Genomic DNA, 27,417 nt, shown 5'->3' on the forward strand with positions numbered 1-27,417 from the left:
AATGGCCTAAATCAGAGTCGTTGGGGGGCCACATTTTGGCCATCATATATCAGACCGGGTTTGGTTGGCTTACATCAAGGCAAATATCCTGGCCAGGGGTTCAACGCATCACCAGTCTTGACCCAATCCAATAGCATGGGTAATTTACCTCATTCATCCCTCTGGATGGTATCACGTTCTTAGGCCGACATGATTTTTACATCTATCATGTCTCAGTCACCTTTTCATTTCATGATCAAATTCATCCTAATGATTGGCCTCTCAAACAAATTAGAACTGGCATTCACAGTTTTAACTGACATTCTTTTTAAGTCAAACTTGGCACTAAATGCACTGGCTTGGCAACGCTAGCCAGTGGCCGTGCTAAGCTGAACGAGGGCCCGCTACCACCGATTTCATCCCCCAACTCAAGAGCGTCGATTTCTTCGCCTTTCTCCCTCCTTACCTTTCTTTCGTTTTCACTCGATATTCGTGCCTGTATTTGCGACCCTGAGATCGAACTCTGCCAATATTGATGCCCATGCACACGGCTGCTGGTGTTTGCGGCTCCGCCTTCCTTTTGGCTTTAGCCAATCACAACAGAACAGATGCTTACGGGCCAGGTCAATCTAGAATGGTAGCGGGCACGCTCCAGATCGAAATAAAAACAATCCTAGCCAGCCCTCAAACAAAAGTCCCCCAAGATTAGTCACATCAACGTTAAAAAAGCCCTTTGAAGAACAATTGGCATCTTTAGAACCATATTTCCATAGATTGAGTGGCATTTTGAGCCTCATTAATGCATTTGCTTGTTTTTTAAGCAAGGAGACTTCTCATCAAAGTAATTGGTTTTGTGTCTTACTACATTGACAGTGACACCAATGATGGGGTTAAAATAAATTTATAACCTTATGTTGTCAGATAACTTTGAAATAAAAAATCAAAGCTCCAGGCGATTCCACAAAAAGATAGATTGAAGCCAAGAGACGACCCTGGTTTGGCATAAGAAAGCCCTTTGGACTTCTAAGTAAATTTTGGTAGCCTATGGTTGGGCCGTTGAGGATTGACTATGGAAGAAACCAGCCTTTGAAAGAGGTTTTTAACCTTGTTCAGTTTTCCAAAAATAAGACAAGAATTTTGAGAACTTCAATCATCTGTTGGGCTTGAATTATTTGCTGGACTTGGATCCAGAGAGTTAACTTTGAAAATGAAAGGCCCCACGCAACTTCAAGTTTTGCCAAACTTGCTCAAGCACTAATTAGTGGGCCGGCCAAAACTTGCATCCTACAAATTGTGCAATTTTTGCAAAAAAAAACTTGGATATCCCAGAATGTTTTGCAGATTTGTTGTTTCTGCAAATTTTGCAATTTTAACAGCAATATTTGACATTTTTCTGCAATTTATCATGCATTTTCAACCACATTATCATTAAAATATGAACATTTCCGCAATTTGGGATTTTTTGGACAATTTTTTGTCAATCTAGGGGAGAAAATTGTAAGATTTTAAGTTTTCCTCATTTTACCTAGAAATTTGTTTGACAAGAAAATATAAAATAGGTTACAAAAATATTAACAACCACCTGCATGCATATTTCATCCATCCATTTTGAATAGCTCTGTTTCTCTTATCATGGCAGTTTTTGGAGAGACACTGCATTAAGGGTTTGTGCAACATTCTTCTCCTTTAAAAGTCAGACAGGCACATCATAACATGTTTTCATGGGGTATCAGTAAACGGTTAGGAGATTTATGATGGATGTGGAAAGAATTGGCCTGCTATCATTTTCAAGAAACTTAAAAACAGTTTAAACTTGCCCATAACTTGTAATTGAAATCTTAATAACTAAATTGTTGTGAAATAGTTGAACTGCAACATTATCAATATGTTGTTGCAGAACTCAGGTAACTTCTTTCATGCAATATTAAAGATGCTGGATAGCTGATTGGTTTGAGAGGCAGCTTGAACAATGCAAATACTCCCCATTTTTGTTTGTTTGTTAGTTAAAAAGTCAGATGGCAGCTCTCTCACTTGGCCTTCCATCTGATGATAGGTGTCTCAATTGAAGGATATTCCCTCTTTGTCATCACAACATTATTGATTATTGTCTCACCCTCAGGAATGACCGCATGTTTACCCATTTAAGCTGTCAGAGCAACAATTCATACAGTAATCTGCAAAGAAGCTTGACTTGGCTTGCCTGGAATCAAACAAGGATTGTCAAATTGGAAATGCAAAGCAGATGCTCTGACAATACGGTACCACACCTAGCCATTTCTCCCCAAATATGGTAGGTTCAAATTATTTTGCAAAGAGCTATCATGACAGGTATTTACTTTTCATTGACTATTTCTTGATTTGGAATGCAGAATTAGTCCTCCAGAAGGAGTTGGTGCCTATGCTTTGGCAAGTTTATTTGCAAATATTTGGGCAAATTCAGGTGATTTTTGGTGCAAATTTCTTGTCAATAAAGACCATATTTATTTGCAAATTTTGGCCGGCCATCCCATTTACCACTAGAATCTATCATCCTTCCTCTCATTCTACTTGGCATCTTTGTTTCACTTCTTGTATGCTACATTTGTGCCTCTAGGGTCGCTGCTTTGGGCTTTGTGACTATCGCGATTGGTACAATAAGGAAACATGGTTGCCAGATGGCTAAATTCATAGCCAAATTTCTTCGATTTGGGCTAAATTGAGACCCTTGTGGCTATAACAATTTGAAGTGGCTAAATGGCTAAATTTGGGCTAAATTTGATTATGGACTGTTTTAAATTAAAGTACTCAGTATAAGTGCTGGACATAACAGCATCTTCTATATTCTTAACAATTTTTCTAGGGACTACAACTAATTCTTTAACTGAGTCTTTACCTGAGTCTTTACTTGAGTCAAATACATAATTTATGTACTTTTTGGGATAATAAAACTTATTATTAAGTACATTAGTCTAGACTTTTTTATTGTATTGGAATGGCTACATTGGGCTAGATTGAAATCTCAGTTTGGCTTTTTTAGTTCTCTTGAACCTGGCAATCCTGTAAGGAAACCAGCGCAGCTTAAAGGATATTGGGGAAGTGTGGATTTTGGGGCCAATTCTAGCAGGGACCTACCAATGGAGTACGGTACTCCATGACCCACCTAAGCGCTGGGGTCCTACCAGGGATGGGGTGCAATGTGCACTCTCTTTCTGCTATTAAGCCAAGGCCGATGTATTCACAAAACCTCTCTCTTATCCGTAAAGAGGAGGGCTGGGGAAATTTAATATTTGATTGATTTTAAGCAAAGCACAACTTAACTATATATGTTTACTTGATTGAGCCCATCGATCCTTGATCAAGCCGAAAACTTAACCCTAAATTCAGGCAGCACAAGTGCCATGAATCAGGTGCTGACTACAACTGTGCATCGGATGCGACAGGGTCTCTGAGTACGATCCCAAGTGATTTTTTGTAATCCAAATTCGAGATTATTTTTCCCAATCTGTCTGAATCCGAAATATGCTGCTCCATCCATAGGCTTGTTGGGGTACCGTATTGGTAGAGCATCCGCTTTCCAATTTTCGAATCCAAATTCGAGATTATTTTTCCCAATCTGTCTGAATCCGAAATATGCTGCTCCATCCATAGGCTTGTTGGGGTACCGTATTGGTAGAGCATCCGCTTTCCAATTTTCGAATCCTAGTTCGATCCCAGGCTTGCCGAGTCCAAGCTTCTTTGAGGTGTTTAAATTACAGCATAAGTTGCTGCCTTAACAGCTTAAATGGGCGAATCTGCGATCATTCCCGAAGGTGAGGTAATAATTAATGTTGCACGTTTGGTTGCGACAACGGAGCGGGAATATCCCTAAATTGGGACACCCATCTTCATCAGAAGCAGGCCGAGCGAGAGAGCTGTTTTCTGACTCCGAACAAACAAACAAACATGCTGCTCCATCCGAAGCCGAGTCCAAATCCGAGAGCTCTGCCCAATCCGAACGAATCCGAATTTTTTCTCGGATTTGAATCTGAATCCGAAGCCGAGATATATTTGCTTAATCCGACTATAGTCCGAAATATTTAGCAAAATATGATTTGTTTACCCAATTGACTTTAAGAGAACTCATTTAACTTTATATAAGTGTGCTTTTTACCACTTAAACGTTTTAAAATGATGAGATTGAGCGATGTTGCCTTAGTTAAAATATAGTTTTCCTGTTGCAATAATGTCATTTTTTGTAAAGCTAAAAGAAAACATAACTTGCCTTTAAGTCATATGCTTTAATTGTACTACTATTGAATATAATTCTGTTTTCAAAACGGCGCAACAATTGTTAACTTACAGGCTTGATATGCTGAGATATTTTAATTTCCTTTTTCCTAATATAGACTGTATGATTAGCAAAAACGTTGATACTGTTCTTATTTTCTGAAATTTTGGAGTTCTTTATTTGCGTGGGATTGCCACACAATTGTGATAGCTTGTAAGATAGTTGCTCATTGCGGGAAATATGAGTCCGTTGATATTGGCAAGGTTAGTCAAGTTAAGTGGTTAAATGATTTTGCTGTCCCAGATCAAGCTGCTTTAGAGGCCTTCAGGAAGTCACTGATGAGATGCTCAAAGGTTCTGTTCTTAATCCTATACCTACTTGATGCGGTGCATCTTGGATAAGGGCAAGTTTCCATCCTCTGTGAAGTTAGCTCATGTTGTTCCAACTTTCGAAGGGAGAGATAAGTCGCTTCGCAGTTAGTATAGGCTCATCCCTCTCATTTCAAATCTTGCAAAGATTTTTTATATTTTTGTATAATTGTAACGAGTAACGGCACTACATGTTTTGCAAGTAGTTGTGTAAAGAATTACTCTTTTGGCCAAAGTAATTGTAACTGTAAGCCGTTCCTTTTATTAAGAAACAACTAACGCCCTGTCCCTTAGTCATACTCAGTTCAAGTCAGGTGTTCCACAGGAATCCATATTAGGTCCTCTTCTTTTCATCATCTTCATTCCTTGACTTCAGAAGCTTAGTATCTCATTTAATGCTTATAACACAAAGTTAGTTTCTGGTAGGAGCGGCAAAGATTCCATTGGACTTACAGAGGACTAAAATCAAATATACTCTTAGATCGCCAAGAATGTGGCCTTGAATGGAATGAATTTCATTCAATGACCTTTGGATCGATGCCATTAGACACTCCACTCGTAAATAATGGAGGTAAGAATACTAATATTAGGTAGGTTTCGTCTAAGAAGGGTTCAAGTGTAGTCCTGCAAAATAATTGAAAGTTCGATGGGTATATCAAGCTGAAAGTAAGGAAAGTGTTTTAAACATGTGGTTGGGTCTTTCGCCAGTTTAACTATGACGATGCTAATTCTGTACAAGTCGATTGTCAAGCCACATTCTGAATATGCCTCGCCCATTTAGGCTCCCTTGAGTTCAACAGATTTACAAAAGGTCGAGCAAGTCCAAAGATGTTTTACCAGGAACTTTGAGGCAATGAGAGGGCTCTCGAATTGGGAGATTAAAATCTATGGGACTGTACAGTATTCGGAGGAGGGATAAAAGATTGTACGTTTTCAAGGGCATCCATGATCTTTGTCTCAATCCAGATTTTATGGTTAATTGTAGAGGTTAAACTTTCGTTTTGGGAGCGCTTTCAAGAATCCCGACTACTTAAGTTGATCAATAGTTCTATCTTCAATAGAAGTTTTGTTGTTTTGTAATTCTAGCTAAGGCTTAAAACATTTGTAAGCCTGGAATTTTCAAAAACGTATTTGATGGAAATAATGAGCACACTTACTACTTGCACAAAGATTAGCGTTGATATATTTAATCACTAGTGATTTATATGATAATCAATTGTTCTAATGTTTCCATCAGGGTTTGCTGCAAAACACTCCCGTTTAACTAAAGTCAGATGCCCATATAATGAAAACAGAATGCTTTGTATCTTTTTCCTGCATAATCCGAAAGTAGCTCAAAATGTAAAACATTATTCTACAAACCCTCGAAATTTGTTATTTTTTGATAGAAATGTTTTGGAACGGTTAAATCTACAGTAATTCAAGCAATCAATTATGAAAAATAGAATTTTAACCTTACCAATTTTGAACCTCTGGTCGCTTTCAATCTAGTTCATCTACGTAAAAAAGGGTAATGAAACACTTAAAGGTCATATACATACGTACATCACGTTAAGCTATCATTTTGACTTAATTTCCATCAATGCCGCATTTCTGTTTATTGTCAATGTCTAAGTTTCTGCAAAAATTTCAACCTGCTCCATGTCAAGTGACATTGGCTGACTTTTGAGGGCTTGATGCCTCTCTTTATTATTGAAGAGGAAGGGGGAATGGCCTGAGAGCTCCCCCAAATTAAATATTTTCGATGGTGTATGGTTAAAATTGATGTGATATTTTTTTCAATGCCCTGGCTTCGTCTACAACTGAGCACCTTCAGAGAAAGCTCAATAAAACGCCGCAAATTTGAAGGCAAAAAAACTTGTTGTGGATCATAACAAGAAGAACAACCAAAAACATAGAGAAGACTTAATAAGACTATGTCTTAATAAAAGGTATTCTTTGTAGATCTATTGTAATAGTAAACATTGTCAAAAAAACAACTGGAACGAATTTTTTTTTGTCAGGGTGTATACAGTGTAAGTGCTCGTGAAAAGTCCAGATGAGATATAGCTTTTTGTTGCGTAAATTAGCTTCAGAATTTGAGTGAACGCATGAATAAAAGTACATTTGATGTTTCTAAACGTTTTCAAGAGTTTATATTTTTAGTAAGCAATTTTAAGATTGTTCAAGAAAAAGAAATATGTCCATTTACTTTTGTGATATTGAAAATCTATACCAAGTGTTGGAAGTGAATTCTCAGTAAAAAAGAAGAAATAGTCAAGATTATTATTCATCCACAATTCCTTACGTTGATAAAATATCTGATCCTCCAAAGAATTACAAAATTGTATAATTCAAATCAACGTTGTCTGTGCTGTTGTTAGTTAAGAAATTTGAGACTCAATAATTTGATAAATCCCAAGTTTGAGAAATCGTGAAAACGGTATAAATACAAGATGATGAATACAAGATTGGATCTTTGATCCAAAAGAAAAGCTTGGTCAAGACATAATCATTGTCAAGAGATCTGTGGAAAAGTCACTATCTTTGGAAAAGTCAGTAAAGAGGCAAGGCAATGTTTGCACTTGGTCTTGGCAGGAAAGGATCCTTCAGTAGTCAATAAGCCCTATATAATTGAGGCTTTAGATGCTTGGGTCAATCAGACGAGCGTGCTGCTTGAAGAACAGGCTCACCCAGTAGTTGAGAAGTCGACTGATTTGACCTATGTAGAGGTTAAAAGGTAGTACCTCCCCTTGAAATAGTCCAGGAAAAGACAATTGTTCTAAAAGGATTTATTGCATTTGCACGAGTGTCTCCACTTTACAATATATAATATTTTAGTTCACCGACTCTCTCAACGGCTAGTTCTTGTAAAATCTTAACTTTCGTGCTGTCCCTGTACTGGCCTATATTTGTACGTGCATTGTCTGATTTCTAAAAAAAGATTACATTCCCTGTAGCGGTTAGAATAGCCCGTGAAAAAACAAACCAAACCAAAAAAAAGGAACAATGTGGTTCGAGAGCCCTTAAGGTACGTTGGCCGCTTAAAGTCTTTTTCAAACCCATCTTTGTGTCCATAGGTAGAGGTAGCCTCATGTACGAGTTCGCAAAATTGCGGAATCTTGTTATGCATACGCAAATAAACGTTCGATTCTGACTCCTGAGAGACTAGGGAATGATCCACATTCCGTTCGAGGTTGGAGAAAGTCGTTGGACTTTTTATATACCTGCGTTCCACATATTCTTGGAAGAAAGTTGGATCAGAAGGGATGGTGGAGCCTTTTGTCAAAATGTCCACTCGTGGCAATTCTCGTTGGACACCACTGCCACCCATGGCCGAGGACAAGATCGTCATTCAAAAGCAGAGCAGCCTTACGAATTTTCCTCTTCGCCCCCTCAAAACCAAACGCCCCTTCACGCCCCGCGATCGCCATTGGAACCATCACGGGCACAATGCCGACGACCCGTTGAGCCTAGTGGGCACCAATGTGAGAATATCCTTACCCTCGGTAAAGAAGAGCTTGCTCCGACTGGAAAGTAGCCGGAAGAGTTCAACCGAAAGTTTGGGATCCATGCGATTGCCCGCCATTCTTGAATCTGACCCGCAGAACTTACGGCTGACAACAAAACCCAAACGTCAGCAGTTTCGGGCCTTGCAAGCTGCGGTCCCCCATGAGAATGAGGAAGTGGATAATATTTTAACGGCCTCGCGGAAATTTTCGTTCCAAGCTCAAGTGCGCACAACCGACCGCAACAACGATATTACTACTCCCGGTCATTCCCTGACTGAAATCCAAGATTGCTTGCACAGGGTTTCGTCTGCAGATTGTCAACTAACTCTGCTCGAGGAACTCCGGCAATTGGCTAAAATGCTATCTCTAATCAAAGCCGATACTCAGCAACGTCGTGCCATTTATTCGACTCTATCTCCATTGGTTCAACACGAGAGCTCGGCGGTTTTGATCGCTCTTTTAGATGTTCTACTTCTGCTGAAGCTCTCAAGAATTAATTTAACCATGGTCGCCAAGATTCTATTCCATGTAGCGAGTTCGGAACGCAACGATGAGGAGCTCCATGCAAAAGCCATTGTCACTCGATTTTTTCACGCCATTAGCGAGTCTTGTCCGGTCACTGATGGTGACTTGATGATTTACGGTTATGGTGCTTTAAAGTTTGTTTCCTTCAACAGGAACATATTGAAAGACCTGGTTAATCAAGGCTTGATGGATGTGCTGGTGCTACATTTACAAATACTCTCGCATCACATTGAGGAGCTGAATGAGCCCACCCCGAATGAACTCATAAATGAGGTGTTCCAAATATCAGCTTGCTTGAGGAACGCCTTGGATGTTCAAGAAGGGCGCAATTCTTTTATGAAGTTGGATGGCCCCAGCCTCCTGGCTCGTCTCGTAGATCAATTCAAAAGTGATCCAGAGATTATGTGCAATATGTCCAGGATTTTGAGTCTGTTGTCCCTTTGTGACGACAATGCTCATGAGGCTTTAAATCACAACGATCAATTAATCAGTAATATCTTAGAACTCATTGACAGTCACCGGGGACGACCGGAGTTAATCGTTCGACTAGCATTTTCTCTCGGTAACTTTGCTGCCAAGTACCAAGAAAGCCGGCGACGCATTTTGAATCATGGCAACATGCTTACAACTCTACCCGAGGTGATGTCTCAATATGCCAATCAAACTATTCAATCCCTGAAAGAGAGACCCACCTCGAAGGTTCTGGAGAAGAAGAGTCTGCCTTCAAATTCGGGAGCAGGAGACACAACTGATACTTTAATCAAACTCATTCGGGTTTATGCCAACACTAGCATCGATGCAGAATGTGGCGAGAAAATTGCCTTGAACGACACCGTGGTGCAAACACTAATCAAACTGGCGGAAGCTAGCAATCAAATCAAATGTGAAGAATTGGCTTTACCTACATTAGCCACTCTTAACAATTTATCCTTCTACCCTGTCCTTCACCACGAGGAAATCTTTGAGCAAATCATTCTCTTCATCGACCGTCAGTACCCGGAGCCCATTGCTCTGGAAGCAGTTCGGGTCTTGGGCAATCTGAGCCGGCATCCACAAATTCGGGCCAAACTCCGATCCAATGACCATCTCATTCGAGTCATCAGCCAATGGTCTGGAGCCACCGGAAGCAAGCTCCAATTCCCGGCTTTGGGGATCCTAGTGAACCTGATGACCGATGCAGAATTTCGCGCCATATTTCGACTCCGGAATGGGACCTCACTCCTCATAGGGCAATTGCGCCGGATTCAACAAACTCAGGACTATGCTTTGGGGTCACTGCTCTGTCAATGCTTGTGGAATTATTGCATCGATGCCGACGATCCCATCCAGCTCTTGGGAAAAAGGCAATTGGATGCGTTAGAACAAACTCTCATTGGTCTTTTGGACTTGGACGCAGAAGAGGATCCCAACGTATCGCCTACGTACGCGGAATTCTCATCAGTGGGTTTCTACCTTTTGAGCAAGTTGTGTTCTGAATGACCGACCACACGTTTCGACCATTCTCTAAATTCAAAAGCATTTACCACGAAAATATCATTCTACGAACAAATAAAGCGTCAATGAAACCACAGCAATTTCAATTCAGTTATTTAGTTAGTCGGGGAAGCCGATGATGTGCCGCCTCCTCCGGCATGAACCTTGAAATGCTTATTTAAAATGCTCACTTTATCGAAAGTGGCTTGGCAAATGGTACAAGTGTAGCACGGGCCGCCCGTGGATCCTTTGGGAATTTCGGAGCTCATAGGGGCTTTGGGATGGCCAGAAACTAAGGTAGAGGGTGGGGCTATTTCTTCTTCTTCCCCGTCATTCTCATCCCCACGTGGTTCGACCTCATCTTGATCAATGTGGTCCATAGTTTGCTCATGATCTGCTTCAGGTTCTTGGTCTTCTTTCGCGTTTGAACCGTCGGGATCCGATACTCGCTTGGTGGGACTATTAGGGGAGAACCATTAATAAAACCAACTGAATAGGTATGACCGATCTTCGGAAAGGTAGGATGTCTTACGTGATCGTTATTTGGCTGCCTAAATCGGGAGGGCCTGCCGGCAACGAGACTTCGCGTTTGGAACCATGGGCATCTCTCATGTGAACGGACAAGACGGATTTGGTGGAAAACGTGGCCGGACAATGGACGCATTTGAAGCCCTCACCCGTGGCCGTGTCATGCGAAGCCATGTGGCGTTTCAAATTGCATTGCTGATAAAAGCCTGAAAATAGGAAGCGCTCGCAGTCAGAATGATCGACAATTGTTGTTCAGATTTCTTTCGTGCCAACAATTTTGGCCCGTCTCACCCCAGCCGCATATGTCGCATTTGTGCGGTTTGACCGTCGAGTGCGATTGGATATGGCGCTTGAGGTAAGTGGCCTTTGAAAAGCTCTTGCCGCAGAAGTGACATTTCATCCCATTGGACGCACCACCTCCCCCACCCGCTTCCGCCTCATTAGGCGTGGTAGCGGCGGCGTGTCGAGGCGTGATCCTGGGCCGCAATGGGGTAGCGTGGGCTTTCATGGCAGCGCTATTACTTTTGGCGGGGGCATGGGCGTGTTTTTGATGGAATTGCTGCTGTTGCTGTTGTTTCAAAGCTAGGAGTTTCTTCATAGTGCGTAAGCTTTTGCGCGAAGGTAAACGATCATCCAATTGAGGGAACACCTGGTAGGTCTGGGTGGACACCGTGTTGAGCAAGGACACGCTCACCTCCATGTTAGACCACGGGATGGAAATGAGTGGCGCGGAAGATGGAAAAGCACTGCCGGACGAGGCATCGCCGGTCTCGTGGTTGGCCAGCTTATCCGGGTCTGTGGCGCTCAAACCGGAGTCCAGGCCGCCCCCCGTCATGCTGAGCAGGTCACCTGAGGTCGAACACGGATAAGGAACGAATAGATGGATAACACTCGGGATTTGACCCAAAGGACGGGGGAGGATTGAAGAGGAATGTCCAATGTCCGGTTTGGGTGGTCGTGGTGGTGGATGAAGCGGGTTTGAACTTTGAAGTGGGAAGTGTATGTTGTTTTACCTGTTGTTGTGCTTCCAGGGCAATTCAGGGTGACTCTAAAAATCCAGCAAATGATAGAACAAAACTGGAAACTGACAAATGAGAAATGACTGAACTGAGCTCGGTTAAGATCCTTCAGAACTCTGGATCAGGCCATGCCGTCTTTAGTTAGAGAGAGTCAATTTCAAATTCCAAAGATACTAGGATAAATCAGTGCCGGCCTTAGGTGATTAGTTTTTTTTTTTTTTTGGTGCGGACTTCCTTACCGCTACCGGGATTGAAATCCCAGCAGTGAAAGAAGAGAGTTGGACTTCATTGTTTTAACTAGCCTGGATTCTCGAGGGCTTGAAGGTACTCTCANGATCTGGCTAATCCTTGAATATAAGGTTGATCCGGAATTTTAGTCAAAAACTTGTCCAAGTCTGACTTAAATCTTGCTACTGGATCAACCCCTACATAAGCCCTACGAATATTTGAGGGCAGCAAATTGAACAATGAAGGAGCCTGAGAAAGAAGAGAGTTGGACTTCATTGTTTTAACTAGCCTGGATTCTCGAGGGCTTGAAGGTACTCTCAAAACGCACATTAAGCCTCTACGGTCACTTAAATTGACCCTAAATCCTGGTTGGCATCAATTCTGATTGTGCTTTGTTTTAGGGTAAAAAAGACAAACAATGCCGTCAGTATTTAGTTCATAATAAAAAATGCTTCTATATTGTGCCATAAGCCACTGGAATCTGATCGGGGATGCTTGGGTCGATTCGGAATCCAGTCAACGCATTTCGCTCTTCTCGAGAGGCGAGTCTTTTAAACACCCATACTTCTTAAGAGCATTCGCTCACTACTTCGCAGCTTGCCCAGTGTATTTTCACACTCGTTAACGTCCAAGCTCATAACTCCGAGGTATGAGCTTTTAAAACACAGGCGTAGGAGAGTAAGGACCATCATCTTTTCTTGTGGAAGAGCCTCAACAAAATCAAGGGTACCATGATTTCCGAAATCAAACTCCATCCCCTCGTCAATATCTCCTACAGGATAGGAAAAAAATATGCTGGACCTGCTGGTCCCATTCAGAGCTTCAACAATCCCGCCATCTCGCATTCCTCTCTTCGTTGATAATTTGGGCCGCCAAAGGATGACTTCAGTGGAGACAAAAGTAAAGGATTAGACAGACAGACACCTCTTTTATGAAGAGTTAATTTACTAAAAGCTTGAAGTGGGGTGCCTTTTGCCTTTGATCATGGGTTCATCATGGTGGCTGAGTGGTCTGATGCACCCGATAGTTGCACGACAGTGATCCCCAGAGGGCGTAGGTTCGACTTCCGTCTTCGGAATAAACTTTTATCCACGAACTTCTAGAAATCTTTAGAAGTCCCTGGTTTATTGCTTCATTTGTTTATTTTCTTGACTAAATAGTTACCCTTGTTAATCATGTCATGGATGGTATTTGTCCTTGAACACAGAAATGCACAAGACTTGATGACGTGCCAACACAAATATTGTAAAATAACGGATCCAATGAGACATTCTCGCAATAAGGCTTTTAAAAAGTTTTTAAAATTTTCGCTACTCAATCCATGACGATGATTTTGAAGCCCTATGCATGGAGTTCATGCTCTATGTGATTCCATTATCTTCTTACCACCAGGGGTTAACGGCGTGTCATAGGCCGTTTGCGCAGTGTTGAACGAGTCGGACTAAGTGTGTCATTATTTTTTTTCGCTTTTTTTTCTAGCACTACCAACGCCTGAATCATGAATTTTACAGTTTTGAATCAAAACTAAGGCGTTTAGTTGCACAAATTATTCATAAAAATATCAACTACTTATCTGAAAAAATTCATGTGCTTCATGTACTTTAAAACTGTTAAATAGACAGAAGTGGTGACCGAATAACCTGAGTTTTGCCGCTCGAGAGAGTATGAGCCAGAGACGTTCTGGTCAGTTGATTTAACAACATAGGCGCCTTAGTTTTGATTCAAAAGTATAAAATTCATGATTCAGGCTATGGTAATGCTAAAAAGCAAAATGCAAGTATCACAAGTCCCAGCCTTAAGCGCTGCAAAGGACTTTTTATTGCCCAGGGCACTTTACTTGAAGTCAAGATGAGTGTCCCCCCCCAGGTCCCTTCCTCTTCATCATTGTCATGGCTCTACTTTAGAAGCTTAGTAGTAATGTCAGTATCTCTTCTTACGTCGATGATAAGAAAATTAGGTTGTGGTAGGAATAATCAAGATTCCAGTACTCTACGTGGTAGAGGTGCTAGATCAAAATCTACTCTTTGCGCAGCTTTGCCCTACGAATGTAATTGATACTGTGCTTTCGAAAGTTTTCATGGGCATTGTTCTAACCCAGGTTTTAGGGTCGATTTTAGTATCTATAGAGGCTTAACATGTGGGTACCTTCTGGCCTTCAAGAGTCCCGGTTATTTGGAACAATGCAGTGCAACTCTCTTCTTTCTCGGGCTCTTTCATTATTTTATTAATTTCCCTCAAATGCTCGTAAGGGCAAGTTTTTGACCAAAATTCCTGAATTAACTTATATTCAAGGGCTAGCTAGGTTTGCTAACATTAATTCGTGGGTAGATTAGATATCAGGCGAATAGAAAGTTCGTGTTACTAGCGGGTTTATCAATGATTTTTTGGCGAACCCCTTCCAGCGTAGCTCCCAACCGCTATCAAAGACCATTCAAGAATCTCCTCATGATGGTTCAACTCCCGTCCCAAGAAAGTGCAGCTATGTTGGGATGGTCAGGTTGAGGGGGTGCTTACTGCACTAGCCATGGGATCCGGTCGGGATTTGTTAGATCAACCAAATCTATCGATCCGATCCCCTTCATTCGGCTGGCCTCGGGCTGTCTGTCCTCCGACTCTCCGAGACTGAGGGTGCGAGGATGAACATTTTATTCATGCACTACTCCCTCGACCTCTTTCGTCTCTCTTTCGGAGAGGACGAACCCATGTACACGGAGGTATGTTCAGTCAAGCAAGCCAGCAAGGAAGCAAGCAGGCGCTACCTTGAATTTGGGCCATGCTGGTGCTACAGCCTTTATTCATCGACACGCTTGCCTTTTTGTCATTTGCTTACGGACGGACGGATCTTACCTCTCTCTCCTTACCTTTGACTTTTCTTGTATACAATTACTGAATGTGTCCAGGACATTTTGAATTCCAGCCTGGGTCGCTTCGGACTCGTATCAATGGGTCAAACATTGGTGGTTTTGGGATATCAATTTCAAAGTTTGGCCGTCGTTGGACCGACTTTTCGTAAGAATACCATGTGAAATATCAAATACCTGGCGAAACGAAAGGGAGAGCCTTATTTCCTTTCTCTCTAAGACCGAGTGGTAGCATACATCTCTCTCTCTCTACTCTCATTGTGTTGGGGAGTGACCATTGAATGGGCAAGCAAGACGGCTAATGTTTGAATCCTAACATTCACGTAAGATTCCGGCTGACTTTGTTGTATTTTAGAGTCGTAATGTACAGTGGTTGATGTGATCACCTAGAGTGGTAATTAGAAAGCGCCTGGGTAAGTCAAGTGAAACAGATAGCTCCCTTCAGGATATTAGCATGTTTAGGTTTTCAATGATTTCACTACAATTCAAGGTGCTTGCGTTTTAGAGTCATTAGCTTTCAAGAAATTGAATCGGGAATTGCCTACAGTAGATAACGAATTTGTCACAAGATAAGGTCTTGATATCCCGCCTTATACAACTTTGTTAGGCGTGTCTGTACAAATTGCTTAAAGCAATCTTAAATCCCCAAATCCCTTGCGTTTCTGCATCATACGGCTTCTTTTTAGGCTTTCGTGAAGCTTTGCCATCTTCAATCTGGTCAGGCCTTGCATTTTTGCCGAGGGCAACTCAAAGGATTGAATTTAGATTCAGCTTACACCGAACCAGAGAGAAACCATCGAGTGAGTGCATGCTCTGGTTCGCCTTGATTGCATCACCCACAACCAGGAATAGGTTTCATGTGAGTGAACTCCAAGCTGACTCATTGGGACCATGAGTAATCTTATCCTGGCATGTTCTGCTGGATGCTGTACGAGTTCCTACTGTATTTCATGTAGTAACGAGCGTGAGATGTTCCTCTCCCATGCCCACGGCCCGATGGGCCAGTAACAAGTCGCTCGTTTCTCTCGTTTCTCTGGCCCTTCCCCGCCTTCAGTGTGGTACAGCCAACTCGCCCTGCTCCATCCAGGGGACGACTTGACTGACACATTTGTTTGTTCCAATCGCATAGGTGCACGATGACGACGTTGATGATGATGATGACGATGTTGGCCATGGGACCGAGATGTTAGCTCAACGACGACAATGTTGGTCAATTCGACAACCTCCTCTTCTTCCTCCTCCCCCCCGCCTTCCCGTCCTCTTCCCTCAATGCCAACAATCATGAAGAGCGAGCGATGAAGTAGTTAGTGGCTGAGCAGCAACGAATGTGATGCCCGTGTGGAGGCTGAGGCCTGATCTTCTTTCGCTCGATCGCCTAACTAACTAACTAAGCTCCCCACGCACGTCGACAGTCAGTCGATCATAAGTTACCTCTACCTCCTCAGATCGAGTGGAGATGGAGGGAGGGATGGACTAGTGAAATACCCGTACAAGCCAAGAAAGGCCAGGAAATCGGTGCATCATGCCAATGGGCGTCGTGATTGGAGAGATCCCGTAACCACCAACGCTGACTGACGACACCTAGTAAGTACGAGGACTGGGGGCTGGAGGCCGAAGGGAAAGAGCGAAGGAGCGAGCACTTCGTTTGGCCATGGTCTCCGAACCACGTCCATGTTTCTTCGGTCTGTCCATTCGACCGCCACTCAGGCACTCACCCTGAACCTGAGTTGATACCATTCCGATCACACAGGTTGGTTTCTAACCCACTCTCCTAGTCTCACAGTCTCGCGATCACTCTCCCGGCCTCCTTTCCTCGGTCCGTGTCTTCCTCTCTGTTTCCCACATCAGACGACGATCTCGGTGTGTCCCTCCCTATCGTTGTGCGGATCTCCGTGTGTTCGTGTCGTGTCTGTTGCTCATCCCCACATATACTCTCTATCTATCTAGTACAGTATTATTATTATCATTACTCCGACCTAGGGAAGGTGGAAGGACTTTTAGTCTCTGAGTAATGGTGGCCATGAGCGCACGCACCTTTTCCTCCTCCTCCTCCTCCTCCTCGGTCTCCTCTGTCTCCTCGGTCTCCTGAGGCACCTCCAAGCTCGTCCATCCATCCTCCTGGCAAAAGTGGGCAAAGAACGGTGAAGATGGTTGCTTGATTGGTTGGTTGGTTGGTTGGCTGGTTGGTTGGTTCGGATTGGTGCTACTGTGGTGCCTGAACGATTGAATGTGTGAGAGAGAGCGAAACATTCTTACACACCCAAAGATGGAGACGGAAGACTATGAATATGTGAGAAATCTGACCATCCTGTTCTTCTTGGAAAAATTGCTCGATAAGGGTGAGTCCCGAAGTCTCCACGATCTGAGCTGCCAATTCGGAACCAAGGGATTCAGCAAAGAAATGCGTCAAATTGCCGGTGGATCCAAAGCCGGACTCAAAAAGTTCCTCCTCGAGTACCCATCCTTGTTCGCGGTCCAAGATGACCAAGTGTCCGTCGCCAAAGTGAGTGTCGCAGACGACGTGGATGGATCCGGAGGGCCCAAACGAGATTATGGCCATGAGGCCATGCTCTACTTCAAAGACAAGCTAGTGCAATATGGCGAAGGCATTGAGGTGCCCATCAAAAGCCTTCTGGGTCACAGGTCGCAGGCCCCGCCTCAAGTGCGTCATGTGTCGGGACAGCATTTCAAGGAATTCAGCGACTTCCTCGCCCGTTTTCCGGAGGAGTTCGTCGTCGGTGAAGAGACCATCTATCTCAAGCAATACGAAGGCACGGTCATGCGAAAATATTGCGAACAGCCCGAAGGGCAGGACGACGATGACGACGATGAGGAGGGAGGAGGGGCGGGAGTTGGGCCTAGGGTGGGCCACAAGGCTGTGAACGAAGAGCTGAAGAATAACATTGTCAAGTATCTGAAGTCATGTTTGTCAGACAATGACCCCGACCCCACCAATTTAGATGAGCTCTTCAACGATGTCATGGACAATTTCTCGACCGACCACGAGTTACCCTTCCGAACCGTGCTCGACCTGAGAACATTTCTCAAGATGTACCCCCAACACTTCCAGGTGCAAGGGAAACTTGTGGAGCTGGCAGTCACGGTTTCCAAAAGCTCCCTCAACAATGGTCCCAATAGCAATAGTAACACCAACACCAACAACAACAATATCGCTGTGGGAGCCAACAGTAACGATGGCACCCCTCGAGCACGTCGTTCCAAGGCCGATGGCATGTCCTTCAACCCCATGGCTAGCCTAAAAGATCGCATCAATTCCGTGGTCAAGCAAGTGGTGGCTGATAACACGTTCAAAGAGCGAGCAGACGCGCCCCGATTCGATTATCAAACTTGGTGCTCAAACGTGATACAAAGTGCAAAAATCATCCGTAGCGTCGAAGAGGGACGCTCTTTGTGCGAGAACATTTTGAAATCCCACGATGTCGTGGCCTTAGATGTCAAGGGAATGAATTTGGGCGTGGAGGGCCGAATTACATCGATACATCTGAACACAATGGATTGCAGTCCGTTGGTTTTCGACTTGATCACTCTACCCACATTGCTAACCGAGGGAAGGCTGAAAGACGTCTTGGAAACGGACAGGATTGTCAAGGTAACCGCTTGCCACCCGATCTTTTATCATATTAGATGTGTCAAATTTAGATATCTAATGCAAACCAAAACCTGCCCTGGTTTCGCCCATCTAGGTGATTCACGATTGCCGAAACTCCTCTGCTTCGTTGTGGCATCAATACAACATCTGTCTCAAAAATGTATTTGACACCCAGGCAAGTCTGTCTCTCTTTTGTCTTGTACTTTTCCACGTCTTATGCTTGTAGTTAAACGTCGAACATGTGTACCTTCATTCTGTGATTGAATGAATGGTCAATGATTGACCACCTTGGTTACATGTGTTTCAGGCCGCCTACGCAGTCCTTCAATATCAAGAAGACTTGAGTCCCGTTTACAAAGTCAAGAACACGTCGCTTAGTTCACTCTGCAAACTGTACAAGATCAGTGGGCATGAAATGATCGAGCAAAATAGAAGTACTTACAAGCGCGACCAAAAGTTCTGGACACGACGACCGTTCGACCAAGAGATGATTTTGGTTTTGGCTTCGGATTTATTGGCTCTGGTGCCGCAGCTGTATGCCACCATGAAGAGGTAGAAATGACTCGATTTTGAAAGCTTGTCTGACCAGATCATAGTGAAACATACGCACTTGCAGACAAATCCTCGATTCGCACATGGAGCTGTTCAATGATCTATGCGAGGAACAAGTCATGCTCTATGTGGATCCAGAGAACGTGAAAGAGCGGAAAAAGCAGCGGAAAATCGAACTCGAGATTGAGGATATCAAGCAGAAGTTGTCCACCGCCAATGGAAAGAACATTGTCCTGAGTAATCGGGAGATTCGGCTTCTCAGGTAAGAGCCAAGGGCGTCTTGTTTGACATGTGCCCGTGAACCGTGTTTGTAGCGTGCCTTTTCATTTGTCCCTGTTAGATATATTGAACTCACCGAGGAAAGTAAGAATCTCATCAAAGGCTCGGCCAAAGTGGCCAAAAAGCTGGAAAGACTCACGAGCAAGTAAGTTGTTGTTCTTCTTCTAATTGATAATTCGGACTAGGGGAAACCCCAAATGCACAAGGCGAGATCTCTTACTCAACAACAAATTTCAATTTCAGACCCGACAACGATGACCCTGAAGACAACAATGCCGGATCCAACCCACCGAGTCTCGAGTCTGTATCCTCGGGATTGAGCTCAGATAACTCCGCCAACTCGCCCATGCATTCCACTGTCGATGGGAAGTCGTCGGTTCTTATGGGCAGGGCCTTGTCCGCCAACTCCGTGAATGATATCATTATGCCCGGGCGAACGCAAGAAATTGACCGCATTGAGAAGCTCGAAGCCATGATCGCCAACATCTCGAAGTTTGGCGGTTCCACCGAAAACATTGCTCTCCGAGCACCTTTCCAACCTCAGACCACTGCCTTCACCAAACCAGCAGTTGTTGTGGAGAAGAGAAGTGTGGAAACACAAACAGTGTCCACAGGAGATATTGTGATCACCAAAGTATATTCTAGTGAATGATAAATTAACGAGCTCCTCGCAGGATCTTGCCATCACAATTGGTATCAAGCAATGGCGACACGCTATCGCCAAATAAAGTCACTGACGAATTCAGATCCAGGCGGATGCAGGAGAATCAAGCGGATTCGTGTCTAAAAACACGGCGTGTATCAAAGTCCTTGATAGAGTTTGAATGACATGATCTAGCAATCTTTACAGCTACGTGGGTTCCCAAGAAGCAGCTCAAAGGTCAGTCTACCTGATATAGTGCACCCGGCCAAACATTGAGAGGATATATGTATGACTTTTCGATGGTATTGATTGAACAGAATCAAAATTGACGACAATCGATTCCAATTCACTTTCATCTCGGACATCTTAAACTTGACAATTTTGGAACGAAAAAAAGTCAGGTTCAGCGTGGCCTGTGAAGGTATTTCATAGCTACTATTGTGATCTAAAACCTAGGCTCATAAGAAAGGCAATAGTAAAAGTTAATATTCTCGTCTTTGGCAAAAATGCCAATTTTGGTAAAAAAAAAATAAGCTTTAAGTGACAAATTAGATACAAACGAGGGCAGTGATAGATATGTTGTTCACAAATACTTGAGGCCAATTATCACAGACAATCAAAATTAACCTTTAAATATTTCGTTTAGGAGTCTGCACTAGCATGAAATGATTCTAAAAGTGACAATTGCTTCAACTTCTTGGTGGCACTGGCCCTGGATTTACTCGAGGGAGTGGCTGATTTCTTGGCACCGATTTTCGATTGGGCCCCTCTGCGATTGGGTGTGAGCACCGTCGATCGCAAAGACCGCGGCGAAGGCGACATCCTTTGCTTCTCTTGCTCGTTGAGCACCCGAGCCATGGCCTCATCGTCTCGCAATCTGGCCAATTGAGCCAAGGCCTCCTGTTGCTCTCGCAACACATCCTCAGTAATGGCCTCGTCCCCGAGCCAAGAAGGCAAGATATTGTCGAATTGTGAAGTGCCAGCTTCACTCACATCGGACGCAATCCGAGTCCTTCGCTCCCCCTGAGCTAAAAAACTATCCAGGGTTCTTTGATCGGAACTAGATTTCCGTTTGGTGGGCGGTTTGGGCGTACCTGCACATGATGATGACTGAGATGCCTGCTCGGCTTGGTCTTGTTTTTGAAGTTGTTGGATGAGCTCCAAGCTCAAGGCTTCGGCTTGAACTCTGGCATGATCTTGGACGTGGCGGGCTTTTTGCAATTCAGCTTCAAACTCAGCCTTGATATCCCCTTGATCCGTGTACTGGTGAGTGGGCACACAGGGAAATAGGTCTTCCAAATCTTCGGCATCCTCTTCGATCCCGGCCAATTTGGTCTCGACCCGTTGGGGAAATTGGTCTTGGATCTGGCGCCACAATTCCTGATCCACGAGCTCATGATCCTTTCGGCGGCGAGCCCAAGTCCCAATGCGCTTCTTACACATGGGACACAACAGGCTGTTGACTTCGAGATTCCTGTGGAAGCACACCTGCAACAACATGGCCAAACTACAACTACGTCTATGGGGCTATATATAGTGCTACGTCTATATTGCTCATTCAATCATGCTTGCAATGAGATGGACAGAAATTCTATCAAGATAAACAGTGAAGAAGATCATCTCACCTTGCACATGCGATGTTGGCAGGGCATGGTCACGGGTTCGATGAGAATGCTCAAACAAATGTGACACAACACATCCGACACATCCAAGGACTTGTTCAATCCGAATGATTTGCCAGCCATGCTGGCGCACAATTCGTGATTCGAGGATGATTGGCTTATTGAAATTTCAGGACCTTGATTGTTTTGATCTCCAGCGAGCGAGGCTAACCATGGGCTAAGCCCCATCCGCCAGCAAAGCAGTCACTAAAACTAAGGCGCTAACTCCAAAGCAGGCTTGCCAAGAACAAAAGATAAAGGTCAAATTTAGAGATCAATATGTCGCTCAATGACTTATTCTCCATCCCAACATTTGTGCAATTTGGGTCCTGGCTACTGAGCTGGCGCAAGCTTGCGCCGCTGCCTAGGCGCCCCCAGGCCCTTGTAACCAAAAGGCTAGGTTAGGTCAGGTTAGGTCTAAAATATTACAATCATGACTAAGAAAAGTCACCCTGCACCAATCATGGGATAGATAACGGCTACAGGATGAACAGGTCTTTGGCCATTTCCGGGAAGTAAATGGAAGATCAGAGACTAAAAATTATGAAGTGATCGAGAAGTGAGATAGCTAGAAGAAAAATGTGACTACCAAGAAACCACTCCTCCGCTAATTAAAGTGTCTTGGAGACCGTTTGGCTTCTTCTAACAATGTCGTTTTGTTTCCCTTGCGTTGATGTGGGTAAAAGCTCCTCTTATGAAAACCAATTTTCATAGACGAAACGGAAAAGTGCTCTTGGAATGTACAGCATGCTTTCCTCCCTGTGATGGCGAGTGGCATCAAGAAATCATGTTTTTATAAAGAATAAATGGAATTTCACCAAGCTCTTAACGAACACTCGTGAATTCAGAGCAATGTCTTGTTCAGAATAGAGACTTAATTTGAGAAAATCCTGTGTATTGTGCTACAAAAAGAGGCAATCAATTTCACACAGAAAACACATTAAAGGAGCAAGAACAATATAAATGTGGTTTAAATAATCAAAACAATAACATCCACAGATATTTACAACTCGTCATGAGCAACGGTAGCTGAGGGCTCGGAGCAAGCGGCTGGTGTTTCGAACACCATTTCGTACTCGCACTTGGAAGGCTCAGAAACAGCCTTGACGGTTTCTTCCACCCCGCATTGTAAGCGAACGGTCGTGGATCGGGCCGGTCCATTCCAGCACGTCTGACCGTTTTTGAACTTCATAATGGCATATTTGTCATTTCCCACCGGCTCAAATGTGTCCCACTTGCCCAAGCGAGTCTCACCGCCTCCATTTTTGGACTTTTGCGAACAGTAGTCGAAAGCACACATTTTATAGATGTACTCGTTATCGACATATTCAAAGCATTTGTCTTTTAAGGGAGCAAATTCACCGTGTTCTCCGTAATCGGCCAACAGGAACTCTCGAACTCGATTCATACGATCTTCCAGATCACGGGCTTTGGCTCGAGCATCTTCGTATTTGGATCTGGCTTCATCGGCTATTCGAATGGCTTCGCGAGTTTCATCGTCATATTCTTCTTGATCTTGTGGGCTTCCAATGTCCTCGGGTTGTTGTTCCACATCGGGGGCGTGATCGTCATCCAAAGGTTCGCCTTCGTATTCGGGATAATCGTCATCTTCGCCCACTCGTCCTAAATCTTCGTCGCCAGCTTCCAGCGGGGGGGTCTGAACTGGAGGCGGACCCTGAGCGGCCTGGTTCTTCACTAAATCCCATCCGTGAGCCAAGAACGCGTCCAAGTCGTAGTTGGTGTTGCCTTCCATAAAGAAATTGGCCTCATCGTCGCTAACCACTTGATCTTGGTTCTGGTCGAATCGGGCATTGGCCATGATCTCCGTCACGTGGAGAACTCCGTCTTGGTTGACATCCACTTCCTGGAAGAAGATCTTGGCTTGTTCTTGGTCCAGTTGCCGCTCAGCCTCTTCCCTCTCTTTCCGTTGCTCCTCTTTGAGAGCATTATGCTTGTCCAGGAACACCTTCTCGGTCTCTTCGACTCGATTCTTTTCCTCCTCCAACACTTCTTCGTCTTTCTTCACCGTTTCCAACTCCTTTTCCAAATCGCCTAGCTCCGTTTGCTTCTCTGCCTTCAAAGTGCGGCCTTCTTGCATCATGGCCTTTTTGGTCTCGAACCCCTGGGCCTGAATCTTGGCCTGGCGTTCCGCCTCCTCTCGGGCGGCCCGACCCATTTCGAAGCAAGTATTAGGACAAGCCGGGGCTCCACTAGCCCATTCGTCGGTTCCATCGCAACAATCGCAAATGCCGTCATTGACACGCGAGCTCAACAAAAGCTTGGCCTGGAAGCCGTCATTGCCACAGTAGAAGCGGCTTTGCCCGCAGGCTGAAGTGCCGGGTTCATCCGAGCCGTCCTAAAATTGGTAGAAAGTAAAATGTTAATGAGAACCACGAGTAGCGGCAACTGCGGCGTTCATGCCTATTAGTCCTCGAATTGACTTACCGGACAGTCACAATAGTCGTCGTTGATTTGGAGATAGGGAATAGCTTTGGAGCCATCTAGACATTGAAACGTGTCCTTGGCGGCCAAGTACAAATTCGTCAGCTCGGGTCTGACCCCGCGAGGGACGGCGGATCCGGGATCTGAGCCCAGGGTCCAATGGCACCCGCAAACCAGAACCAATAATATGAAGAAGGTGAAGTCCCTGTTCATTTTTGGATTCACGCTAGAATCTTTCCTGTAAACCGGTCGATGGGATGGATCTAGACGGATCGATGGATCCCTCTGGATTGAAATGGCTTGGGGTGAGTAAAAGGGTATGTCTGAGGTGGCTGACAGAGACTGCCTGAGACACTTTCGTGTTGTTCCCGTCGTGCCGTTGGCTTGACGACTGGGCTCAGTCAAGCTGAGCTTGTACCGCTTGTACAGACAGACTACACACATGCACACTTGCACACTTGCACAGAGTGCTGACAAATCATCAATCCTAAGGAAAATGGTGAAAGGCCGCAGCGTGGCCATCTACGGCAACTCCATGGAGGTCAAGGAGATTCCGAGGTCTTGTGACATTTGCTTCGGTCCAGCCAAAATTTGCAAATCGAAATAATTTTTAAAAAGAAACGTTGCACAAAACATCACCTCAAATGACAATAGCCAGCATACTAACGTGAACGCTTGCAGAAAACATGAAGTGGGTGCAGAGCGTAAAATTCCCAGAACATGTAGTGGGCTGATTGAGTAGAATAGCACCATCCTCCGATTTAATTTTCCTTCACGGCCCTTCTCAAAAAGGAAATATTTAGGATGTTAGCAAACATCCATAGGCTCATCCCTCCAACCTTGGCGTCCACCAATCAAATTTAGAGATACATGATCAAGTACATGTTTTTTTCCCACAGTTTTCGACACTTCATAATAATAACGCACTTTGTTTAGTTTTTGAGAAAACACGAAGTTTTTGATGGTCACAAAAAGACAAAAGAATATGACAATTCTTGTTTATGTCTCTTTGTTATTTAATGGAAAAGTGAAAACTGACAAACATTTCATTTTGATGGCAATCAGCAAAATTGGACCAAAATTCAGTATTGTTTGCCCTTGACAGCACAAATAAAGTCGTTGGTGTAAATGACTGAGTGAGGCTTGTAATTGCCTGACTTGTCACTACATCGCACGGGTCTCCGACTGCAAAAAGGATTCTTCTTGGGAGCAATGCAAACCTCGGCGTCGGCCATTGATTGGATCAAATTCAGATTATCTTTTTGATCCTCAAGTGTGAACTCCGTGAACACTAATGGGCATTTTGGAATCCTCAGCATTTCCACCAAAGCTGGCCTCCATGTTGGGTAGAACTTGAATCCACAATCCAAAGCCACGATCATGTCAGGGTCAATAAAAGAATCCCTCTTAAGGTAGGCCTGGTACAAACAGGGTGGTTCTAGGTAATAGTCAATTGTCAGATTCTTGCGTTGGGCTTGAAGTTCCTTGCCCTTGTACGTAAACCGAGGAGGAAACTCCGATGCCACCGTTTCATCGCCAATGAAGACCAGGTTGAGTTGTCTCAACTTGGGCAAACGACACGCAATGATCTCCCAACCGTTCAAGTGTCGTAGCTCGGCGATTCGAGTTCCAACGATATGGATGGTGAGCGACTCCAAAGCGTCCAACGGTCCGGTTCTCAGTTGTCCTATCTGTTCAGCTGCATACAGAACTGTCAGTTGACAAGTGTAAAGAAAGGTCAAGTATCGGAGCTCTGAGTCTTGATATCCCGGTAACTTGTTCGACACGAGCGATGCCACCTCCGGTTGAAAGAACTCCTCGATGGTGGGTGGTAAAGCTTTGTGCTTCATCAAGAGTTGTGGAACAAAGTGCTGCACTTGGTGCCCTAATGTGATTTCGTTCTTGTAATCTTCAGCTGCCGTCTTCAAGGCCTTACAATCTTCGGCCCCGTGAAGAGTCATGCCTTCCTCGTAACGCTCGGGGGAGAAGGCCACGCAAAAACAGTTTTTGCAGTTCCGCATTTCCGCCTGTTGGGCCCCGGAACCCGTGATCATACATACCCTTGGAAATGTCGTGATGTCGACTTCAAATTGATTCAATTCGCGATTCAGCTCTAGACGAAGGAGCTCTTGCATTTGATCGGAAGTCAGCTTTTCCGTCCACAATTCGGCATCACCACGAGCTTTCTTTAAGATCTTGCACAGGTTCTTGTGATTGGGCCAATCTTGGCTTTGCTCATCCTTGCCAATGTAGCCAACCACTTTGCAGCCTCCACACACCTTGACATTCCCAATCTTGGAGGTTACAGCGCAAACACCGAACCAATACCGTTTGTGTGGAACTTGGGTCATGGTCAATGTTTTCGTTCCACCATTCGGTAGGGTTACAACCATCCGTTTCTCCTTGGTCCATTCTGAAATAGATTGACCTGGCTTGCTTGATTTATAGGCCTTACTATAACAACGTGATGTGAATTAAAACCTGATTCTTGGTCCACTTTCCCTGTGCCAAATTCCCAATCTTGCACTTGCTCCATGATCATTAGTTCCAAGTGGATCAAGTGCTTTTCTTCCTTGGGAATTCCATCGGTAAGTTGTTTCAACAAATCGGGAGCTTCCAATACTTGTTCCATAAACTCCATATACGCATTATGGTGGGTATCAATTTCGAAGCTGAGATCCTGGAGATGCAATGAACCAATCGGAATGAAATATTACGTTTTGATAGTTGACCAAGATGCTTACCAATAGCTGCATGCGAACGTCCATAAGCTCCTCGTATGCTTCCTCATTATTCGCAGTTTGTTTGGCAGAGAAGGGATCATCCGCCAAGTAGTCGAGGATTTTATCGATATCGGTCACTTTCCTCTTGGCCAATTGTAACCAAGATCGGGCCACTCGATGCATGAGGTCTTTAAAACCTTCGAAATTCATTTTTGCGGCACACATTGTGGCAAGATACTTCCGAATGTTGACTTGATTCTATCCACCCAATCGTCTCCTCCAACGCATGGGCTGCTCTGCAATTCTTGGATCGTTGCCAATGTCATGCTTTTTTGGGAACGACTCCAAATCGCCTGGTCTATAAATCTACATACCAACTGTGCTAGAAAATTTGAGCTAATTTGACTTCAATGTAGCCTCTATATATTGAGATTTTTGACATCAAAAATCGTCAGATTGGCGAGCGGTGGAACAAAGTTTGGCAAAAACTTACATGTAATTCCTCTGAAAACATGAAGCAAAGCACGTAACCTGCTTCCCCTTTTCTTTTCAGGAACTAATGAAGTCATGTTGACATCCGGCTCAGACTTTTCTAGTACTTGCTAACAAAGCATGATTTTCAGCAAGGTTAAAGTAAGTCACTTTTAGGTCAAGGAAAATACTATTCCAGGGTATATATTTTGCATTCGAGGACGTGGAGAATTGTTTTCTTCACAGTGGCTTTTCAAAATTTCTTTTTTCCATGCGATAATGTCAGATCCGCCAACTCTAATTTGATACGATCCCAAT

General features: G+C 44.1%; 6 protein-coding genes across 9 annotated transcripts; 2 read left to right on the forward strand and 4 right to left on the reverse strand.

The window, feature by feature from the left end:
• Nucleotides 1–7,470: 7,470 nt before the first annotated feature.
• On the forward strand, nucleotides 7,471–10,183 carry LOC131893567 (armadillo repeat-containing protein 2-like). Its single transcript, XM_059243624.1, has one exon. It carries the CDS (start codon nucleotides 7,842–7,844, stop codon nucleotides 10,086–10,088), a length of 2,247 nt encoding a protein of 748 aa, XP_059099607.1. The 5' UTR covers nucleotides 7,471–7,841; the 3' UTR covers nucleotides 10,089–10,183.
• On the reverse strand, nucleotides 10,170–11,724 carry LOC131893571 (zinc finger protein 112-like). The gene is made up of 3 exons (XM_059243628.1): nucleotides 10,902–11,724; nucleotides 10,615–10,816; nucleotides 10,170–10,541 (listed from the first exon to the last, which is right to left on the reverse strand). Exons 1-3 carry the CDS (start codon nucleotides 11,443–11,445, stop codon nucleotides 10,199–10,201), a joined length of 1,089 nt encoding a protein of 362 aa, XP_059099611.1. The 5' UTR covers nucleotides 11,446–11,724; the 3' UTR covers nucleotides 10,170–10,198.
• Nucleotides 11,725–14,888: 3,164 nt separating this feature from the next.
• LOC131893565 (egalitarian protein homolog) lies at nucleotides 14,889–19,906 on the forward strand. 4 transcript variants are annotated; one of them, XM_059243622.1, is made up of 9 exons: nucleotides 14,890–15,041; nucleotides 15,405–15,577; nucleotides 15,848–16,302; nucleotides 16,699–18,328; nucleotides 18,423–18,503; nucleotides 18,636–18,880; nucleotides 18,945–19,142; nucleotides 19,221–19,304; nucleotides 19,403–19,906. In XM_059243622.1, exons 4-9 carry the CDS (start codon nucleotides 16,946–16,948, stop codon nucleotides 19,809–19,811), a joined length of 2,400 nt encoding a protein of 799 aa, XP_059099605.1. In that variant the 5' UTR covers nucleotides 14,890–15,041; nucleotides 15,405–15,577; nucleotides 15,848–16,302; nucleotides 16,699–16,945; the 3' UTR covers nucleotides 19,812–19,906. The 4 variants fall into 4 exon arrangements, with proteins under 4 accessions (XP_059099606.1, XP_059099605.1, XP_059099604.1 ...); XM_059243623.1 differs by lacking the exon at nucleotides 19,221–19,304 and having other exon boundaries at nucleotides 14,889–15,041; nucleotides 15,848–18,328; XM_059243621.1 differs by lacking the exon at nucleotides 15,405–15,577 and having other exon boundaries at nucleotides 14,894–15,041; nucleotides 15,848–18,328.
• A 459-nt stretch (nucleotides 19,907–20,365) lies between these two features.
• On the reverse strand, nucleotides 20,366–21,845 carry LOC131893573 (E3 ubiquitin-protein ligase rnf168-like). The gene is made up of 2 exons (XM_059243629.1): nucleotides 21,428–21,845; nucleotides 20,366–21,290 (listed from the first exon to the last, which is right to left on the reverse strand). The coding sequence occupies exons 1-2, from the start codon at nucleotides 21,650–21,652 to the stop codon at nucleotides 20,445–20,447; spliced, it is 1,071 nt and encodes a 356-aa protein (XP_059099612.1). The 5' UTR covers nucleotides 21,653–21,845; the 3' UTR covers nucleotides 20,366–20,444.
• A 496-nt stretch (nucleotides 21,846–22,341) lies between these two features.
• LOC131893568 (glucosidase 2 subunit beta-like) lies at nucleotides 22,342–24,460 on the reverse strand. Its single transcript, XM_059243625.1, has 2 exons — nucleotides 23,909–24,460; nucleotides 22,342–23,819 (listed from the first exon to the last, which is right to left on the reverse strand). Exons 1-2 carry the CDS (start codon nucleotides 24,425–24,427, stop codon nucleotides 22,467–22,469), a joined length of 1,872 nt encoding a protein of 623 aa, XP_059099608.1. The 5' UTR covers nucleotides 24,428–24,460; the 3' UTR covers nucleotides 22,342–22,466.
• Nucleotides 24,461–24,860: 400 nt separating this feature from the next.
• Nucleotides 24,861–27,165, reverse strand: LOC131893569 (uncharacterized). Its single transcript, XM_059243626.1, has 3 exons — nucleotides 26,650–27,165; nucleotides 26,387–26,585; nucleotides 24,861–26,318 (listed from the first exon to the last, which is right to left on the reverse strand). The coding sequence occupies exons 1-3, from the start codon at nucleotides 26,851–26,853 to the stop codon at nucleotides 24,988–24,990; spliced, it is 1,734 nt and encodes a 577-aa protein (XP_059099609.1). The 5' UTR covers nucleotides 26,854–27,165; the 3' UTR covers nucleotides 24,861–24,987.
• Between the last annotated feature and the right edge of the window lie 252 nt (nucleotides 27,166–27,417).

Source organism: Tigriopus californicus, chromosome 2 (genome assembly GCF_007210705.1).
Source record: "Tigriopus californicus strain San Diego chromosome 2, Tcal_SD_v2.1, whole genome shotgun sequence".
NCBI classification, from domain to species: Eukaryota; Metazoa; Arthropoda; class Copepoda; order Harpacticoida; family Harpacticidae; genus Tigriopus; species Tigriopus californicus.